Genomic DNA, 20,143 nt, shown 5'->3' with positions numbered 1-20,143 from the left:
AAAGGCAGACTAACGAGAGAAGTACAACAAAATTTATTTAATGTAAGTTTTATGTGATACGGGAACCTTCAGAAACGCTGACTCAGAAACAGGAGAAACCTGTGTATTTTCATGCGAAGTTTGATGAAGTGGATACAGAGAAGTCGGATTTGGCAAAGGGAGGATGAGCTGATGGTAATAAGCTGGGGGCAGTTAGCAAGGCCTGTTTGTTCAGTTCTTCTCTCTTACCCCATGTCTTCAGAGCCCTTTCTTTTCTCTGGCTGTAGAGAGGACATTTCTTATCTTTGCCAATAGGGAGGGCACTTCTTGAATGAAGCTTTTATGACCTGCCTCAAAGGCAGAACAGCAAGGGGAAGATGAGAATGACCTTCCTGCTTTTGCTATTTTCTCGAATGCCAAGGCACCATATTTTGGTGTTTCCTGCCTCAGCCTCATCAGTCTGTTCTAGAGAGATTCCACCTCTGTCCACATTGAAGCCGGGACTCACAGGCTTGGCATGCTCTAGGCTCTTTGCCCTTCGGGACTGTGTAACACAAAGATAAGTCCCAAAATCCTGTTTCATGGCCAGAGATCTAAAGAGATCTGGCTTTTTCCCAGAGCACCGGTGGCCTGAGAAGTATAGCTTAGCACACCTTTACCTGGATTCATAGTGAAAATGTATTACCTTATGTCATCACCCTGCTTACAATTTCCAAAGTGCTTTCATGTCTAACAGCCCTGTGAAGCTGCCACACAGACACCATTATTTACATTTTTCAGGTAAGAATGAGGAGGTTGCTGCTTACTTTTATTACTAATGTTTAGTAAGAGCAATTATTAACAGTTATTGTTATTTTTCTTCCTAGCATTGAGTAGAATCAGTTCATCCACGGTCTGTCTTAGCTTTTCTGGAGTTCGTCCCTGAACCCCAATGCCTTGAATGAACTTTTCCAGCTGTCAGAATTCTCAGAGCCCAGGCTAAGTTAAATGCCAACATGCCAGTTTCTTCTAGGGCAAACATGGTGTTGTAATGACCGATTTTTATGCCACAAATGTACCAATAAGTATTTATATAAATATGAAGAGTAGATAACTTATTTTTAAAAAAAGAGACTAGGCACAAAAATTTAACCTTAGATCAAACCACAGCCATTTTAAGGACAATGGATATAGACATTTTAGCTATATGTTTTAATTCCCCCTCTGCCACTCCAAAAATGAATACAAAAGATTTTTTTTAAATAACAAGAGATAAAATATGTTTCTTTCTTTCTTTTTTAAATTAAGTAGATAAAAGAAATTTTTAAACATTACATTATAGTTGCTTAGCCCAGAGAATTTAACTTTCTACTGTCGTAGTAAGAGTAGGATGTGTAAGAGCACTCAGCCATTGGGCTCTTCCACTCCCTGGCCATGTGTATGTATCTGGACAAAGGCATGTGGTTTTATTTTTAAAGCCTGAGCAAACTTGTTTCTAAATACCAGCATTGCCTACATTGTTGAGTTGCATGAGAAATGCCATCGTTTCCTTTAAAATATTGTTCGTCAAAGCTAGTATTTCCATTTTATTAATATTATTTTTACAATATAAATCCATATTTGCTTTTGCCTTTGTACCTATTTCCCCTTTTCTACGTTTCAATGGAGGAGGAAGAGCAAAAACTTCCTGGAAACTGATGTAATGCCACGCTCGTTTACCCTCGTTAATTCAAAGGGTCCTTACCCATGTTGACTAAGAAACAAATTAGCTAAGTTTACAAAAAATTTTTATTCAAAAATTATATATCCTCATTGACTTTCAGAAAGTCTTTGCTTTTGGGAAAAGAGCGTCATATGGGTAATTGAAGAGTGGCAATGCCATTTTTGAAGGTACCAGAATGTTCCAGCTGCAACAGAGAAAAGGGGGAAGCGTGTAGTATACATACAGTGAGCATCTGAGGGGCATTGGTTCCAGGACCCTTGAGGATACCCTTTTCTTCTTCGCCTAAGGGAAGACAGCCTAGAGCATGCCAACCGTGTGAGTTCTGGCTTCATTGTGGACAAAGGTGAAATCTCTCTAGAACAGACTGATGAGGTTGGGACATGCTGCATATCCACACATTCTGCATTTCAGCATTCAACCAACTCTGGATTGAAAATATTTCTTTAAAAGGCAATAAAACCACAGCAGTAAAAAATTATACAAATTTTAAAACACAATTTACATTATATTAGGTATTAAAAGTCATCTAGAGATGATTGAAAGCACACAGGAGGATGTTTGTAGGTGATATGCAAATACTATGCCATTTTATAGCAGGGACTTGAGCGTCTATGGATTTTTGTATCCTCAGCGCTCCTGGAACCAGTCCCCGTCAGATACTGAAGGACAGCTGTGGTAGGTGGGGTAACACCAGCTACCATATGAGATAAACTTTTGCTGTGTAAAATCTCTGACGTTTTGGAGTTTATTTCGTGGTCATGTCATAGTTCATTGTGGGTGTTTCTGGTCAGGGAACCCTACGGTTGTCAGGGATCCAGGCCACTTTTCCTTTGTGGCTCTGTCTTCCTTTTTGGTCCTTCAAGTCATAGCCATTCAGCTGGAGGATGACATAAAGCCTGAAGGCTCATACCCCTGAGGATTTAGGGGCCAGGTCTGAAAGGATGAGCTTCACATTCATCTGAGTACCACTTTCCAGAACTTGGCCACGTGGCCACCTAACTGCAGGTGAGCTTTCTAACCACGACACCCAACAGGGAGCGGGTGTGCTTAGGCTCATCCACTGCCAGTTAGCTGTTGCTGCTTTCTGCTTTTTCCAAACGTAACTGTAGGTGAAAAATATTCCCTTAAAGAAAAATTATTGAAAATTTTCCATAGAAGAGTGGAAAGAATGTTAAACTGGGATATAGTGCTGACTCCATCACTAACTAGAATAGTCTTCTGGTGGAAGGAATTTTAAAGATTATCTACTCAATATTCAAGGGAATACGAAGCCCAGGGCAGATACCTGATTTGGCCACGATCCTTCTCTGATACGTTATACCGTGCAGTGGCTTCACTTTGATGACATGTCAATATCAGTCACTTTGCCTTATATTCTTGGCGTAGGGCATAGCCCACACTGGTTGGCTTAGTGATGAAACAAACCAACTCAAATTAAAATGGACTAAGTCCTTGGTAATAGGTTTTCTCCTGTATGCGTTGAATTGTGGCGTCGTAAGGCTGAAAAGGATTTTGAAGTCGTCTTGTCCAGTCCCTCATCAGGTGCTTAAAGACCCCTTCACAGCCATTGATTGGCCATTCCATCTACAATGACTTCTTTCTCTGAAGCTGCCATTTTCTTAAACCTCGAATTATTAGCAAATTATTTATTGTGTTTCTTAAATTCTTACTTTAACTTAGCCATCTTGTATCTGTCTTCTGGGGTGGCACATGGTATCTAAGTCTATTCTACTTAGTAAACAGCAGTTTTTGTGGGTCAAATCTTAATTCTTCAGCTCTTTCGATGTTCTTTAGATGAAACTGTCTAGAATCCATTTACAAGTCTTATTACTCTGTTCTGAATAAATTGCATTGTGGCACCCAAGACAAAATAGAGTACTTTAGTAAGATCAACCATATTGCTTCTTTCTATTTATTTATTTATTTATTTATTTTTGAGACAGGGTCTCATTCTGTCACCCAGGCTTACTTTACTGCCACCTCCTCCTCCCAGGCCCAAGTGATCCTCCCACTTCAGTCTCCCAAGTAGCTGGGATTACAGGTGTGCACCTGTATTTTTTTTAATAGAAACAGGGTTTTTGCATTTTTTTTTTAATAGAAACAGGGTTTTGCCATGTTGCCCAGGCTGGTCTTGAACTCCTGAGCTCCCATGATCCACCTGCCTCAGCCTTCCGAAGTACTGGAATTACAGGCGCTAGTCACCACCCCCAGTCTATTGCTTCTCTTCTTTTAAGTAGGATGCTTCTGTTTATTCAACCACAGATTGCATTCACGTTTAAAATGGCTGTATCATCCAGGTGACTGATATTGATCTTATTCTCAGGCAAGGCCTTTAATCTGTTTTTATACAAGTATTTCAGACAGAGGAAAAGAGGGTGCATGCATCAGGGAATCTAAAGTACCCAGAAGTCCTAGTATGCCTCCAGTTGCATCTTATTGGCCAGAAGTGAACCATATTTCCATCCCCGGCTACAAGAGTATCTAGGGAGATAGGCAGCCGGTTGGTCACACTGATATTCCAAGTAGGTCGGGATTTTGTTATTGAGTAAACAGGAGAGAATAGATACTAACTAGACACAAAGCAGTTTCTGCTGTTACTTAGTCAGTTGAGAGAGTTTTCTTTTATTTTGCTAATTTTGTTTTGGAATGAATGGTGGTTAAATTTGATTTTTTTTTCAGTATTTGTTGAGCATGATAATTTTTCTTTTTTAATGTTAAATTTTGGTGAATTACATTAACATTTCTAATGTTATAACACTCTTAATCTTTTTTTTTTTTTTGCTTTGTTTTAGTACACTGCTAGGCTTTGTTTGCTACTATTTTATGAGAATTTTTGCATGTATATGCATAAATGAGAGAGACTTAACATGTTTATTTTTCTTGTCTAAACCATCCATCTAGTTGAGTTTCAGAGTTATACTATCTTCATAAAATTGGTTGGGAAGCTCTTTCTTCTTTCCTATTCTGTGAAACAGTTTATATATAATAGAGATTGTCTCTTCCTCTCCTGGGACGCCATCTGGGCCCTAAGTGTTGTTAGTATGCTTGTGTGCGTGTGATACTTGTATGTAGATGTTTTACTAGGGATTTGATTTCTTTTGTCATAGATCTGTTCAGGTTACCTAATTAAGATCATTTTTAGAATTTATGTATTTTTTGTATATCTTCCATTTAATCTAATTGTTCATTTCGTTGTTTATAGAATTCCTTTAAGTTTTTAATTTTTTTTTTTTTTTTTTTTTGAGACGGAGTTTCACTCTTGTTACCCAGGCTGGAGTGCAAGGGCGCGATCTCGGCTCACCACAACCTCCGCCTCCTGGGTTCAAGCAATTCTCCTGCCTCAGCCTCCTGAGTAGCTGGGATTACAGGCACATGCCACCATGGCCAGCTAATTTTTTTGTATTTTTAGTAGAGACGGGGTTTCACCATGTTGACCAGGAGGGTCTCGATCTGTCGACCTCGTGATCCACCCGCCTCGGCCTCCCAAAGTGCTGGGATTACAGGCTTGAGCCACCGCGCCCGGCCAAGTTTTTAATTTCTTATACCAATAGTTTTAATCTCTTACAGCTACGTCCCCTTTTTCACTTTAACAAATTTTTAATGCCTTTTCTCTTAATGTTGTAATTATCGCTTTTATTAGTCTTTTTCTAAGAGTCAGCTTTTAGTCTTATGAATCCTCTCAAGGTCGTTAGTTTTTTTATTTGATTGTATTTTTGTCATTTTACTTTCTTTGGGTTCCTTATTTCTTGATTGCTTAGCAAGTTACTTTTCCATGTTTTTTACGTTCTAATGTCTGCACATAAGATTCCATGGTGATTCAGTTCACTAATCAGCACTCTTTGGTATGTTTGTTTGAAGAGTTACAATACACCGAATCATCCTTACTTCCTAGCCATCCCTCTCCATCCAGCCTATGGAGACACTGGGAGAGACTTGGCTGCCGCCGCGTCAATCCAGGCACACCGCCTACTGTCTTTCCCCGGTGTGTTCACTGTAATAATCCTGGCAGAGGAAAAACAGAGGGTGTTCTGAATTACCTTCAGTCCTCCCAATCAGCAGCTTCTTTTCTCAGCATTCACAAATTATCCTTTTAGCATTTGCACACTGGAGCTGCAAAATCCACCTTCTTTATCAAATATCAACAACAGCGATCCCTGATTTTATTTGTAAAACCCTTGGTCTGAGAGCAAAGGCGGTGGGTTCTGGCCACAGGCCCACGGCTGACGTTTCCGTTCCCTTCCTTTCGGACAGCTGTGTGCTACGCTTTGCAGTCTGAGATGTACTGTCTTTGACAGAAAAGACCAAAAGCAAATGGGGTTTTGAGAACTCCTGATGACTGTTTGTCCTTTCCTTTGCTTTTGTTAGAAAAGGAGCTGAAACAGCATGTACATCTGGCCTTGAACTCGTTTGCAAACTACATCTCAATTCAGTCTTCAGTTTCTCCACTGCTCTTCACGGAGGCTGATGCCACCTCCTGCTTCCTATTTTAACGGATGCGTTTTAAACCGTGTCTCATGGACCATCTCTCAGTGATACTGGACTTCTCTTAACCTGTCTACTCTGTCTCTTTATCTCTAAAATGACAGGGTTGGACTGGAGGATCTGTAGGGGCCAATGCAGCCCGAAAAGCTGGCCTGTCCTGCAGGAAAGCAGACTGTTGTGTTCAGCTCTGTGGCTCCATCTCTGAAACTCATTGATGTACCCCACATTCCTGGAGAACCTTTTGTGCTGGCTGTGAATTCTGTTTCCAAGCAGGAAAAGAGAAATTTTTCCTGAGGGAAGAAATTACATGAGTAAAACTTAACTTGTTGTTTTGTTTTGTTTTTTTTTTTTTTTCTGAAATGGAAAGAAGAGTCTTTAGGGGGAAGCTGGGGGGAAACTCCGTGTTAGGACTGTGTGTCCTGGAATCACATCTTTCTTTATCCGTCAGTCAGGTGACTGGTGTGGGTGCCCCTCACCTTCCGAGCCACTATTTGATCTGTGACTAACCAAAAAGTAGGATAGTACTACCTCTTTCAGTTTAAAGGGTAGACGTAAGGGTGACAAAATCATGTGTAAAACACATGTAAACTATCAAGCACTATATTAACTTAAGGGGCTATGACCGCTATAAAGATTCTATCCTGCATTCTTTTCCAAAAGAGAAAAATAATACAATACAAGCAAGTTGTGTACTACTTTATCTTTTGTAATCAAAATAGAAGTTATTCAGTGAGCTTTTTTCTCTGCATAACAGAATGGTAGAACTTTGCTGATTGTCTGTTCTTTTGCAACACATAGGAAAACCTTGCTCCAATATAAAGCACCATTCAGATAAGAGGTATCGTTGTTACTTTGTAGGGTTCTTTGTCTATTACCTGTTGTCTCCTCACTTTTCAGCATGTCACAAACATGAGCTCAAACACACAGTTCATTTTCATAATGAGAGGTTCCCAATGAATGAAGTGGATGATTGTTCAAGGGTTTTTTTTCTTTAAACAATTTCCATACAGACATAAACCATGTTCCCCCTAGGCACCTGGAGACTTGCAAATCAGAATTACAGCAAACAACTTTCCCACTACTCCATGGCAAGACCTCTAGACCAGGTATCCCGAGCACACAAGAATTCATCCTTGTATTCAACAGCATGGGCAAGATGCATGCACTTTCTCAGCTGTCCGCAACCTATCTGTGAAATACTAATCCACACTGCAGACACAAATCAAGCCCCTGACTAAACCTGCTATGAGTTGGCCTTTCAAAGAGACAGGCTGACTTGATACAGTTTATGATAGCTTCTCACCAGCGTCTCTCATAAGGTCTGAGTTTTTGGCTGCCTGCTGGACACCTGGTTCTGGATTTCCCACAGTACCTCAAAGACTCAGAAAGATAAGACACCTCATTTTCCCCAGCTACGACCTTAGGAACGTCTTCCCTAGAACCATGCTCCCACTTACCCGGCCTGGAAACTTTGACCGAATCTTGGGCAGCTCTTTTCTTTCCATTCTCACTTTTCCACTTCGTTAGTCACTCCTCACCCCCATATTAGATTAAATTAAAATTACTACAGGAGTCTTCGATTCGAGCTCCCAAACAGGTTTTCCTACTTATATTCTCTTAAATCTCGGATTGGTCCTTCATGCTACCCCAGAATTACCTTCCCAGAATTCAGGTTGGGCCATGCCGCTCTGTTGGTGGCTCCCTGTCATCTAAGGAGTCAGTTCCATACTCCTTAGCATAAGGCTCAAGGCTGTTCCTTAGGGGTTTTAATATTGTTAGTCGGAAAGTATTCACCTGGATATTATGAAATGCTCAATACTCAGTCAAAAGTAACTTAAACAATAAGAAATACTTATCCTCTCACCTCACAAAAAATCCTGAGGCCTCAGGTTCCAGGCCTGGCTTATTCAGCAGGAGAGCACAGGCACCCAGGTGCTTGCCCCTTTCTGCTTTGTGATCATCAACGCGGGTGAGCCCTTTTATCCTTGGGCCTCCCCATTTGTAAACAACAGTGGCCTGCCTCAGCTCAGACACAGCGTCTCTCACGCGTAACTGCGGAAAAACACGTTCTTTCCTCTTGACAAAACCTGCCACCGTGAGCTGCCTGGTAAAGTTTTCCTTGTGTGTCACAGACCAGGATTATATCCCACTCCGATGCCTATCAATCACAGGCAAGAGGAGGGGTTGTAGTGGTCAGCGTAAGCAAATCAGTATCCGTAATCTGACCCTAGGGCTCTTCCAGCAAGAAAGAAAGCATCTGCTATGCTGCATTCTTAGGCCCACCCACACATCTCAGGCCCCAGGGTTATCACGGCTCTCAGAAGTCAGTGCGTGTTTCATTTCTCCATGTATTATTCCCTTTCCTCTCACCACATGCCTGCAGTGCCTTTCTCTGCCTTTAGTATCACTCGACTCTTCGTATCTGTTAGGTCCAAGCTTCTGATGCACCCGTCAGCACGAGTCCTCCACAAGGCATGGTGTTTAGAGTGCATCCGTCACTTTCGTTTCTTCCTGTCTGTGTTATGATTGTACACATGGCTTCTATTCCTGTAGATGATGTGGTCCCTATTTTAGTGAGCCGTGTCCCTCCCATAGCCCTTATCACAGCGTCTTAAATCTAGTAATAAATGTTTGCAAAGTTAAGGTGCACATGAATTAACATTACATCTGTTTGTTTTGCAGGTCTGTGCTGCCAACATAGTCTCCCAAGAGGGTGAACAGAACGGTCTCATGGGGAGAGTGGATGAAGGTGTAGATGAATTTTTCACCAAGAAGGTGACCAAAATGGATTCCAAGTGAGTTCAGTGTAATTTCATTGATAATGCTATTTCTGTTTAAATTACTGACAATTACAATTAAGCTTAGTATACTGTGTTTCATTTTATATATGGAAATTACTATTCTGACAGTTCACAGAATATGGTCTGTGGGCCGGCGACACCAGGGACCTTGTTAGAAATGCAAATCCTCAAACTTGTACCCCAGACCTACTGAATCAAAAACTCTGGAGGTGGGGCCCGGCAGTCCATATTTGAATAAGCCTTCCAGGTTATGCAGAGGCAGGCTCCGGTTTGAGACCCATTGTACGAATCTAAACCAGACCACAAAATGTACCACCCCAAGATTCTTTTAGGACAGTTCCATTACAGGGTAATGATCATGGGTGTGCTGGAATTATTTACTTTGAACTTCTTGTTCATAATTTGATATATTGCTTTGGGAGGCTAAGTCATTATTAAATGGCATAATTTAACAGACAGTGTCAAAATTGCAGCAGAATTAGTAAACAGCCCCAGAGTTAGCATTTTCTCAAAAGTTTTCTCCACGTTTTCTTGCTACGGAGACAGTTTCCTTAGAAGATAGTTCAGCCATGCTTTTGTTAAACAGTTCTTTACCTTGAAACATTGTAGTGTTTAGGCATGATGTCTAGCAGGTTATTTAATCCCCAACTAAATACAAATCTGTCCCAAAATATACTCTTAACATGGATTTGTCTTTATGAAGTATCTTTCACCTTGAGAAACCAAATTCAGGAACAAATGTAAGCCAGATAAACCAAAGGCGGTAGGCTGGGCACAGGTAGGGAAGCAACTAATCAATTCTGTTAGATTGATGTGTCTTATTTTGCCTCTGCAGGATGGTGAGGTGGCAATGAGTTACATTTTTATATCCATAACAGTGTAACTTACTGAATCTTATAACCTTTAGGACCCAATTATTTGTTTTCTTCGTCCCTGGCCTTGAAGCTTAGCATAGTATACTTGGCAAAATTGTATTCTCCTATCTTTCAAGAAGGAACCTAATGTCATTTATTCTTTGAAGCTTTTCTGGGACTGTTCCTCCCGCCCCCGAATTAATTGCTGTTTCTCTGCTGCTGACTTAATACTTTTCTTTCTATCCTTTGCACATACTTGTTAGAGCCAATGTAATCCTTTAAGTGTTTCTTTGGTTTTTTTTAGGCTTATTAAAAAACAACTAAAGGGATAGATGATGTGTTTTCAGTATCAAAGACTCAAGAAAAACCAACATAAACAGAGCAAAATGGGAAATCACTGTTAATGATTTGCTTTCAAGTCTTTTTTCCCAATTCGAATGCTATTCTTCATGAGCAATGCCTGGGTCTTGTTTTGTTATAGTTTCAGTGTCTAACACAGCCCATAATATATAGTCTGCCCTCAATTAGTGATGGTTGAATGAATGGAGAAAATCTTGACTTGTTTTTGTGTAATTTACAGGTACCATTGTTTGATCTGGTCTTTTTAAACCTCTGAAATTTATATTCAGTTAGTGGGGTGGTTTGTAAGCATTCGATCCAAACTGTACATATTGTTATACCTGCCCCAGTGTGATTTCCTCTCCTGTTAATGCTACTTTCTTCTTTAATAGACTCTAAATGAAAGTTGGGTAAATTTTGTAAGGCATAAAATACATATTTTTTTATGAAGATACTGCTCCAGGAAGATTCTGTTTATGTTTCAATGCACAAATAGAACTAAACACATCAATTTTCATCATCAACTAATGTGATAGAATCTGCTAAACATTGTGATTGTAAAGTTTTTTTTTATAAAAAATAGATTATTCTTGGTCTGATTTTTTTAAAGGGCAAGGCATAGGTAAAATCATGAAGTAGTACAAAGAAAGTTTGAAAATCAGAGTTATAAAGTGTCAAGTGTTCTACAAAGGCTTAAAGTCCCTTATCATTTTCCCACTCCCGTTCCCCAGAGGCAACTGATTTTTATTCCTTTAGCTGTTTCTTCCATTTGTCTTAATAGCATGCTTTCTACTTTCTGTTTTCTGTGTTTCGCTTTTAGATAGTACTATAACTATTAATTTCTTACTTAGGTGATGATAATACAGACTGAGTCTCTCTTATCTGAAATGCTTTGTGAGCAGAAGTGTTTTGAATTTGTTATTTTAAAAAAAATTTGTATTATACCTGCTAGTTTCACATCCCTAATCTGAAATTCAAAATGTTCCAATGAGGATTTCTTTTGAGCATCATGTTGGTACTGAAAAAGTTTCTAATTTTGGAGCATTTCAGATTATGGATTACAGATACTCGACGTATATACTCTGTCACCAAACACACACACACACACACACACACACACACACACACACACACACGTACTTAGATACACACAGTTTCCTTTCCTCATCTTCTTTACTTAATTTTATCACATAATTGTTGGTGTCTTAGTCTGTTTTCTATTGTTATAACAAAATACCTGTGAGTGGGTAATTTATAAAGGAAAAGAAGTTTATTTAGTTCATGGTCCTGGAGGCTGGGAAGTTCAAGTTTGGGTGGCCACACTGGCTGGCTTCTGCTGAGGGCCTCGTGCAGCATTATGGCATGGCAGAGAAGTAGAAGGAGAATCTACTGTGTGCAGAAAGAAAGGAGGAGTGAAGGAGGCTGACCCACTTCATGACACCCATCTCTCAAGAACATACCCATTCCCATGAGAACTAATCCAGTCTGACTAATCAATTTTAATAACCTAATCACCTTTTAAAGACACCACCTCCCAATACTATCAAAATTCATGTTGAGCCCAAGCCTGGGTAGAGCTTCTCGACTGGTGGGCTTCAACGTAGGGTGGTCTTCTGGACCATTTTGTTGGGGGAGAGGGTATTTTTGACTTCAGGTCTTTTCTGTTGAGCTTCAGAAACTTTGATCTCCCTACTGGTGGGTGTAAACCTCCCTGCCTGATTCTGGCATGCAAAGTGAGAAAAGGGGTCCTATGGGTGTCACTGCTTAATGTGCAGGCTTTCTTGAGCCTCCCTGTTTCGTGATCCACACTCAGCTCAGCTGCATTTGGTGTCCCCCAGCTCATCTTCTTTGCTTCATTCTTTCCAGGAATGGAGAGATGTTGGGATGGGCATCTTTCGCTCTGTGGTTTAGGGAGAGGATCTGATGATGTTTTGAATGGGCTTCATAAGGAAAAGAACCTTTCTGTCTTCATTTCCCCTTCACCTCCACTTGCAGAGGTGCCTGTATCTCCTCATTCTGGAGCCAGCACAGATCACATGCTTCTGGGTCTCCCTGACTTTTGGCTTAGGTTTCAGCTTTCGCTTGTCTATTAAGTCATTTTTCACACATAGCTATTGTATTTTGGCTTCCAGATTTTGTTGCTTTTGCCTTTTCTCCCCTGTAGGGTTTATGCTTTCTTTTATAAATCCTTTGCTGTTTTTTTTATTTTAATATATATAATTTATTGTACTTTAGGTTCTGGGGTACATGTGCAGAACATGCAGGATTGTTGCATAGGTACATATATGGCAGTGAGGTTTGCTGCCTGTATCCCCACACCACCTATATCTGTCATTTCTCCCCATGTTATCCATCGCCAACCTCCCTACCCCTACTGTCCTTCCCCATTCCCGTCCAGCAGACCCCAGTGTGTGATGCTCCCTTCCCTGTGTCCATGTGTTCTCATTGTTCAACACCCGCCTATGAGTGAGAACATGTGGTGTTTGATTTTCTGCTCTTGTGTCAGTTTGCAGAGAATGATGGTTTCCAGATTCATGCATGTCCCTACAAAGGACACTAACTCGTCATTCTTTATGGCTGCATAGTATTCCATGGTGTATATGTGCCACATTTTCCTTGTCCAGTCTGTCATCAGTGGGCATTTGGGTTGGTTCCAGGTCTTTGCTGTTGTAAACAGTGCCACAAAGAACATTCGTGTGCATGTGCCCTTATAATAGAACAATTTATAATCCTTTGGATGTATACCCAGTAATGGGATTGCTGGGTCAAATGGGATTTCTATTTCTAGGTCCTTGAGGAATCGCCACACTGTCTTCCACAATGGTTGAACTAATTTACATTCCCACCAACGGTGTAAAAGTGTTGCTATTTCTCCACATCCTCTCCAGGATCTGTTGTATCCACACTTTTTAATGATCACCGTTCTAACTGGCATGAGATGGTACTTGCATTTCTCTAATGACTAGTGATGATGAGCATTTTTTCATGTTTCTTGGCCTCATAAATGTCTTTTTTTGAAAAGTGTCCATGTCTTTCACCCACTTTTGAATGGATTTGTTTGTTTTTTTCTTGTAAATGTGTTTTTGTCAGGAAGGGGTCCAGTTTCAGCTTTCTGCACATGGCTAGCACTGTTTTCCCAACACTGTTTATTAAACAGGGAATCCTTTCCCCATTGCTTGTTTTTGTCAGGTTTGTCAAAGATCAGATGGTTGTAGTTGTGTGGTGTTCTTTCTGAGGCCTCTGTTCTGTTCCATTGGTCTATATCTCTGTTTTGGTACCAGTACCATGCTGTTTTGATTACTGTAGCCTTATAGTATAGTTTGAAGTCAGGTAGCGTGATGCCTCCAGCTTTGTTCTTTTTGCTTAGAATTGTCTTGGCTGTGCGGGCTCTCTTTTGGTTCCATATGAAGTTAAAAAAAATTTTTTTTTTTTCAGTTCTGTGAAGAGGGTCATCGGTCGCTTGATGGGGATAGTGTTGAATCTATACATTTCTTTGAGCAGTGTAGCAATTTTCACTATACTGATTATTCCTAACCATGAGCATGGAATGTTTTTCCATCTGTTTGTGTTCTCTCTTATTTCCTTGAGCAGTGGTTCATAGTTCTCCTTGAAGAGGTCCTTTACGTTCCTTTGTTAGTTGTATTCCTAGGTATTTTATTCTCTTTGTAACAATTGTGAATGGCACTTTGTTCTTGATTTGGCTCTCTCTTAGTCTGTTATTGGTGTATAGGAATGCTTGTGATTTCTGCACATTGATTTTGTGTCCTGAGACTTTGCTGAAGTTGCTTATCAGTTTCAGGAGATTTTAGGCTGAGACGGTGGGGTCTTCTAAATATACAATCATGTCGTCTGCAAATAGAGACAATTTGACTTCCTCCTTTCATAATTGAATACCATTTCTTTCTTTTTCTTGCCTGCCTGCTCTGGCTAGAACTTCCAATACTATATTGAATAGGTGTGAGAGGGCATCCTTGTCTAGTGCCAGATTTCGAAGGGAATGCTTCCAGTTTTTGCCCATTCACCATGATATTGGCTGTGGGTTTGTCATAAACAGCTTTTATTATTTTGAGATACGTTCCATGGATACCTATTTTATTGAGGGTTTTTACCATAAAGGCTGTTGAATTTTGTCGAAGACCTTCTCTGCATCTATTGAGATAATCTTGTGGTTTTTGTCTTCAGTTCTGTTTATGTGGTGGATTACGTTTATAGATTTGCGTATGTAGAACCAGCCTTGCATTCCTGGAATGAAGCCTACTTGATCATGATGGATAAGCTTTTTGATGTGCTGTTGCAATCGGTTTGCCAGTGTTTTATTGAAGATTTTTGCATCTATGTTCATCATGGATAGTGTCCTGAAGTTTTCTTTTTTTGTTGAGTCTCTTCTGGGTTTCGGTATCAGGATAGTGTTGGTCTCATAAAATAGTTTGGGAAGGATTCCCTCTTTTTGGATTGTTTGGAATAGTTTCAGAAGGAGTGGTACCAACTCCTCTTTGTATGTCTGGTAGAATTCGGCTGTGAACCCATCTGGACCTGGGCTTTTTTTGGTTGGTAGGCTATTAATTGCTGCCTCAACTTCAGCCCTTGTTATTAGTCTGTTCAGGGTTTGAAATTCTTCCTGGTGTTGGCTTGGGAGGGTTCCAGTGTCCAGAAATTTATCCATTTCTTCCAGGTTTCCTGGTTTGTGTGCATAGTTATTTATCGTAACCTGTGATGGTAGTTTGTATTTCTATGAAATCGGTGGTGATATCCCCTTTATCATTTTTTATTGCATCTATTTGATTCTTGTCTCTTTTCTTTTTTATTCAGCTGGCTAGTTGTCTGTCTATTTTGCTGATCTTTTCAAAAAACCAACTCCTGGATTTATTGATTTTTTGAAGGTTTTTTTGTGTCTCTATCTTCTTCAATTCTCCTCTGATCTTAGTTATTTCTTGTCTTCTGCTAGCATTTCAGTTTTTTTAATCTTGCTCCTCTAGCTCTTTCAATTTTGATGATAGGGTGTCAATTTTAGATCTTTCCTTGCTTCTCATATGGGCATTTATTGCTATAAATTTTCCTCTAGACACTACTTTAAATGTGTGCCAGAGATTCTGTTATGTTGTGTCTTCATTCTTGTTGGTTTCAAAGAACATCTTTATTTCTGCCTTTATTTCATTGTTTATCCAGTCAACATTCAAGAGCCAGTTGTTCAGTTTCCATCAAGTTATGTTGTTCTGAGTTAGTTTCTTAATCCTGAGTTCTAATTTGGTTGCACTGTGGTCTGAGAGACTGTTTGTTATGATTTCCATTCTTTTGCATTTGCTGAGTAGTGATTTACTTCCAATTATGTGGTCAGTTTTAGAGTAGATGTGATGTGGTGCTGAGAAGAATGTATATTCTGTGGATTTGGGGTGGAGAGTTCTGTTTTTGTCTGTTAGGTTTGCTTGGTCCAGATCTGAGTTCAAGTCCTGGATATGCTTGTTAATTTTCTGTCTCATTGATCTGTCTAATATTGACAGTGGAGTGTTAAAGTCTCCCCCTACTATTGTGTGGGAGTCTAAGTCTCTTTGTAGGTCTCTAAGAACTTGCTTTATGTATCTGGTTGCTCCTGTATGGGGTGTGTATATATGTAGGATCGTTACCTCTTCTTGTTGCATCGATCCTTTTACCATTACGTAATGCCCTTGTCTCTTTTGATCTTTGTTGGTTTAAAGTCTATTTTATCAGAGACTAAGATTGCAACTCCTGTTTTATTTTTGCTCTCCATTTGCTTGGTAAATCTTCCTCCATCTGTTTATTTTGAGCCTATGTGTGTCCTTGCATGTGAGATGGGTTTCCTGGATACAGCACACCGATGGTTTTTGAATTTTTATCCAATTTGCCAGTCTATGTCTTTTGATGGGGACATTTAGTCCATTTACATTAAGGTTAATATTGTTATGTGTGAATTTCATCCTGCCATTTTGATGCTAGCTGGTTGTTTTGCCTGTTAGTTGACAAAGTTTCTTCATTGTGTCAATGCTCTTTACTGTTTGTTATGTTTTTGGAGTGGCTGGTAGTGGTTGTTCCTTTCTGTTTACTGCTTCTTTCAGGAGCTCTTTTAAGGCAGGCCTGGTGGTGATGAAATCTCCCAGCAATTGCCTGTTCATAAAAGATTTTATTTCTCCTTAGCTTATGAAGCTTAGTTTGACTGGATATGAAATTCTAGGTTGAAAGTTTAATATTGGGCTGTTTTATATTAAGGATGTTTAATATTGGCCCCTGCTCTCTTCTGGCTTGCAGGGTTTCTGCTGAGTCCTGTGGGTCTGATGGGCTTCCTTTGTGGGTAACCTGACCTTTCTCTCTGGCTGCCCTTAATTAGCATTTTTTCCTTCATTTCTACCATGATGAATCTGACGATTATATGCCTTGGGGTTGGTCTTCCTGAGGAATGTCTTTGTGGTGTTCTCTGTATTTCCTGGACTTGAATGTTGGCCTGCCTTGCTAGGTTGGGGAAGTTCTCCTGGATAATATCCTGAAGAGTGTTTTCCAGCTTGGATTAATTCTTTCCATCACATTCCAGTACACCTGTCAAATGTAAATTAGGTTTTTTCACATAATTCCATATTTCTTGGAGGCTTTGTTCATTTCTTTTCACTCTTTTTTTCTAATCTTGCCTTCTTGTTTTATTTCATCGAGTTGATCTTCAATCTCTGAGATCCTTTCTTCCGCTTGGTCGATTCGGCTATTGAAACTTGTGTATGCTTCATGAAGTTCTCATGTTGTGTTTTTCAGCTCCATCAAGTCATTTATATTCCGCCCTAAGCTGTTTATTCTCATTAGCATTTTGTCAAACCTTTTTTCAAAGTTCTTAGTTTCTTTGCATTGGGTTAGAACATGTTCTTTTAGCTCAGAGAAGTTTGTTATTACCCACCTACTGAAGCCTGTTTCTGTCAATTCATCAAACTCATTCTCCATCCAGCTTTGTTCCTTTGCTGGTGAGGAGTTGTGATCCCTTCAAGGAGGAGAGGCGTTCTGGTTTTTGGTGTTTTCATCCTTTTTGTGCTGGTTTCTTCCCATCTTTGTGGATTTATCTACCGGTGGTCTTTGTAGTTGGCAACTTTCGGATGGGGTCTCTGAGTGGACGTCCTTTTTGTTGATGACGAGATTATTTCTTTCTGTTTTTTAGTTTTCCTTCTAACAGTCAGGCTCCTCTGCTGGAGGGCCACTCCAGACCCTGCTTGTCTGGGGACTACCTGTGGCAGCTGCAAGCAGTACGGGTTGATGCCAGTTTCTTCTTCTGTTATCTTCATCCCAGAAGGATACCTGCCAGATGTCAGCCTGAGCTCTCCTTTATGAGTTGTCTCTGGATATATCGGGGTCAGGGAGCTGCCTGAGGAGACAGTCTGTCCCTTATAGGAGCTCAAGTGCTGAGCTGTGAGCTCTGTTCTGTTCAGAGCTGCTGGGCAGGTACATTTAAGTCTGCTGCAGCAGAACTCATAACTGCTTTTTTTTCCCAGGTGCTCTGTCCTGGGAAGATGAGACTTTATTTATAAGTTCCTGGCGTGCTGCTGCTTTTTTTTTTTTTTTTTTTTTTTTTTTGAGGCAGAGTCTCACTTTGTCACCAGGCACCAGGCCGGAGTGCAGTGGCACAATCTTGGCTCACTGCAACCTCTGCCTCCCAGGTTCAAGCAATTCTCATGCCTCAGCCTCCCGAGTAGCTGGGACTACAGGCACACCCCACCACGCCCAGCTAATTTTTGTATTTTTAGTAGAGACAGGGTTTCACCATGTTGGCCAGGATGGTCTGGATCTCTTGACCTTGTGATCCGCCCACCTCGGCCTCCCAAAGTGCTAGGATTACAGGCTTGAGCCACCGCACCTGGCTGCTGCTGCATTTTTTTCAGAGCTGCCCTGCCCAGCAGGGAGGTAGCCTAGTCACAGTCTGCCAGTAGAGGCGTTGCTGAGCTGCCGTGGGCTCTGCCCAGCTGCTGTGTCACCTTCCTTGCAGTTTTGTTTATAGAGTTAGAGTTAGAACTGCCTTGGTAATGGTGGACGCCCTTCCCCCCACAGAGCTGGATCGTCCTGGCTCCAGCTGCACTTGCTGTGAAACTCACAATCCAGAGTATTTCAGATTGCTGGTCTTTGTGGGGGTGGGACCCACTGAGTCAGATCACCTGGCTCCCCATTTCAGCCCCCATTTTTTCAGTTGAATGGGCAGCTCTGTCTCCCGGGCGATCCAGGTGGCAGTTGAAACGGACACCCAGATTTGTGTGAGTTTTTGTGCGGAGACCCGCTGTGCCAGCTGCAACAGCCGTGCTGGAAACTCGTGGCGCTTTCCAGCCTGGGAATCTCCTGGTCTGTGGGCAGTAATAACTCATTTGGAAATGCGGTGATCACTCACCCTCTGTGGTGTTTTCACTGGAAACCACTCCAGAGCTGTTCCTATTCGGCTATCTTGGATTCCCCTTTGCTGTTATTTTAAGAAAGATTGAGGGGAGCGAAGTGGATATTCAGTCTGTCAGTGTTAAATGAGACAGTTGTCTGGGATACTTTCTACTTAGCTCATTTCATTGACTGTTTCTCCCCTTTCATTTCCCAAGTTTCAGCATATGCTCTGGAAGAGAGTTTTCAGAGCATACTCTCCGCCTGTTTGAAACCAAACTCAGGTTTATCTGCTTGCCCATCAAAAAGCCAAACACATGAGAAGTGAAGTTTTGTTTATGGAAGTGCCGACAGCTTGGGAGATAGCCAGAATCAAGTCCCAAAAAGCCGTCTCAAATTTTCAGGCTGGCTAAAGGAGTTTTAAGGTGAAAGGTGGCTTGAAAACTTTGCACAGGAATGGCGTGGGGTACAGATCCATTGTTTTCTGATGACTCTCTTGAGTCATGGACCATTCGGAGGTCTGATTGGTTTCCTCTTGGCAGGGGTTGGGTTATGGATTAACTGCGTACCAGTTTCTTCTCGGAAGGGAGAAAATGGCCCCACCACCTTTGCTTTATGCCTGGATTGTTTCAAGATCACCCTTTGGAATTCTCAAACAGAGCAGGTAGTTAGATACATATATAGCAAGAAACAAAGGGAGGGAGCAGTTACCTTTAGAATAAGCTAGCAATGCAGCTGTACCGGTCACAGGTTCATCTTTCATTCTTGACGTGTGTGCCTCAGGTTTCCTCACATGTGAATATGATGATGGTATTCTACATCCCTTTCTGTTTCCTAAGGGCAGTAACTCAAATCTGCCTTTTAAAATGCTGAATGGTTACTGTATAGGCAGCAGTCTCCATGTTTATATTTTGACTGATTGTGCTGGAACTTACAGTAGAAACAACAGATCTGTTTTTTGGTTTGAAATACAGGAAGTGGTCAACAAGAGGCTCAGAGTCGCATGAGCTTAGTGAAGGAGGAGATGAAAAGAAAAAGCGAGATTCTCGGAAAAGCGGTGGCTTTCTCAATTTGATCAAATCCCGGTCCAAGTCCGAGCGGCCGCCGACGATCTTGATGGCAGAAGAACCCTCCTCACCGAAAGGGGCGGTCAGAAGTCCAGCCGTGGACAGTCCCAGGAAGGACACAAAGGCCGCCGAGCACAATGGCAGCTCTGAACGGATAGAGGAGGTAAAAACACCTGACTCCTTTGAAGAGACTCAAGGGGAAGACACGGGGAAGGTGGAACGGAGCGACAGCAAGGGCAGCCCACAGGGAGGGCGGAGGTACGGTGTCCAGGTGATGGGCAGTGGTCTGCTGGCGGAGATGAAGGCCAAGCAAGAGAAGAGAGCTGCGTGTGCACAGAAGGTAAGGGTGGGTCTGTTTTTAAATCATTCATTCATTCATTTGATATATAATAGTTGCACATATTTTCATGGTGCATGTGATAGTTTTATATACGTCCATCATCTTAAAGCATTTAACTTTTCTTTATGCTGGGAATATTCAAATTATCCTCCTCTAGCTATTTTGAAATAGATAGTAGATTATTTTTAACTAGAGTTACCTTACTGGTCTGTCCAGTACTAGGTCTTGTTGCTTCT

The 20,143-nt window shown here is 41.1% G+C and overlaps 1 protein-coding gene across 9 annotated transcripts in view; it reads left to right on the top strand.

The window, feature by feature from the left end:
• CARMIL1 (capping protein regulator and myosin 1 linker 1) overlaps window positions 1-20,143 on the top strand; it is a 354,136-nt gene that overhangs the window by 314,915 nt on the left and 19,078 nt on the right. For all 9 annotated transcript variants that reach the window (XM_010338003.3, XM_010338002.3, XM_010338001.3 and 6 more), the window contains 2 exons: window positions 8,846-8,958; window positions 19,475-19,907. In XM_010338003.3, coding sequence (XP_010336305.2) covers window positions 8,846-8,958; window positions 19,475-19,907 — 546 coding nt within the window. The remainder of the gene's footprint in view (window positions 1-8,845; window positions 8,959-19,474; window positions 19,908-20,143) is intronic.

The sequence above is a fragment of the Saimiri boliviensis genome, chromosome 4, assembly GCF_048565385.1.
Source record: "Saimiri boliviensis isolate mSaiBol1 chromosome 4, mSaiBol1.pri, whole genome shotgun sequence".
NCBI lineage: Eukaryota > Metazoa > Chordata > Mammalia > Primates > Cebidae > Saimiri > Saimiri boliviensis.
Note: the sequence above shows the minus strand (reverse complement) of the source record. Positions and strands in the feature narration are given on the sequence as shown.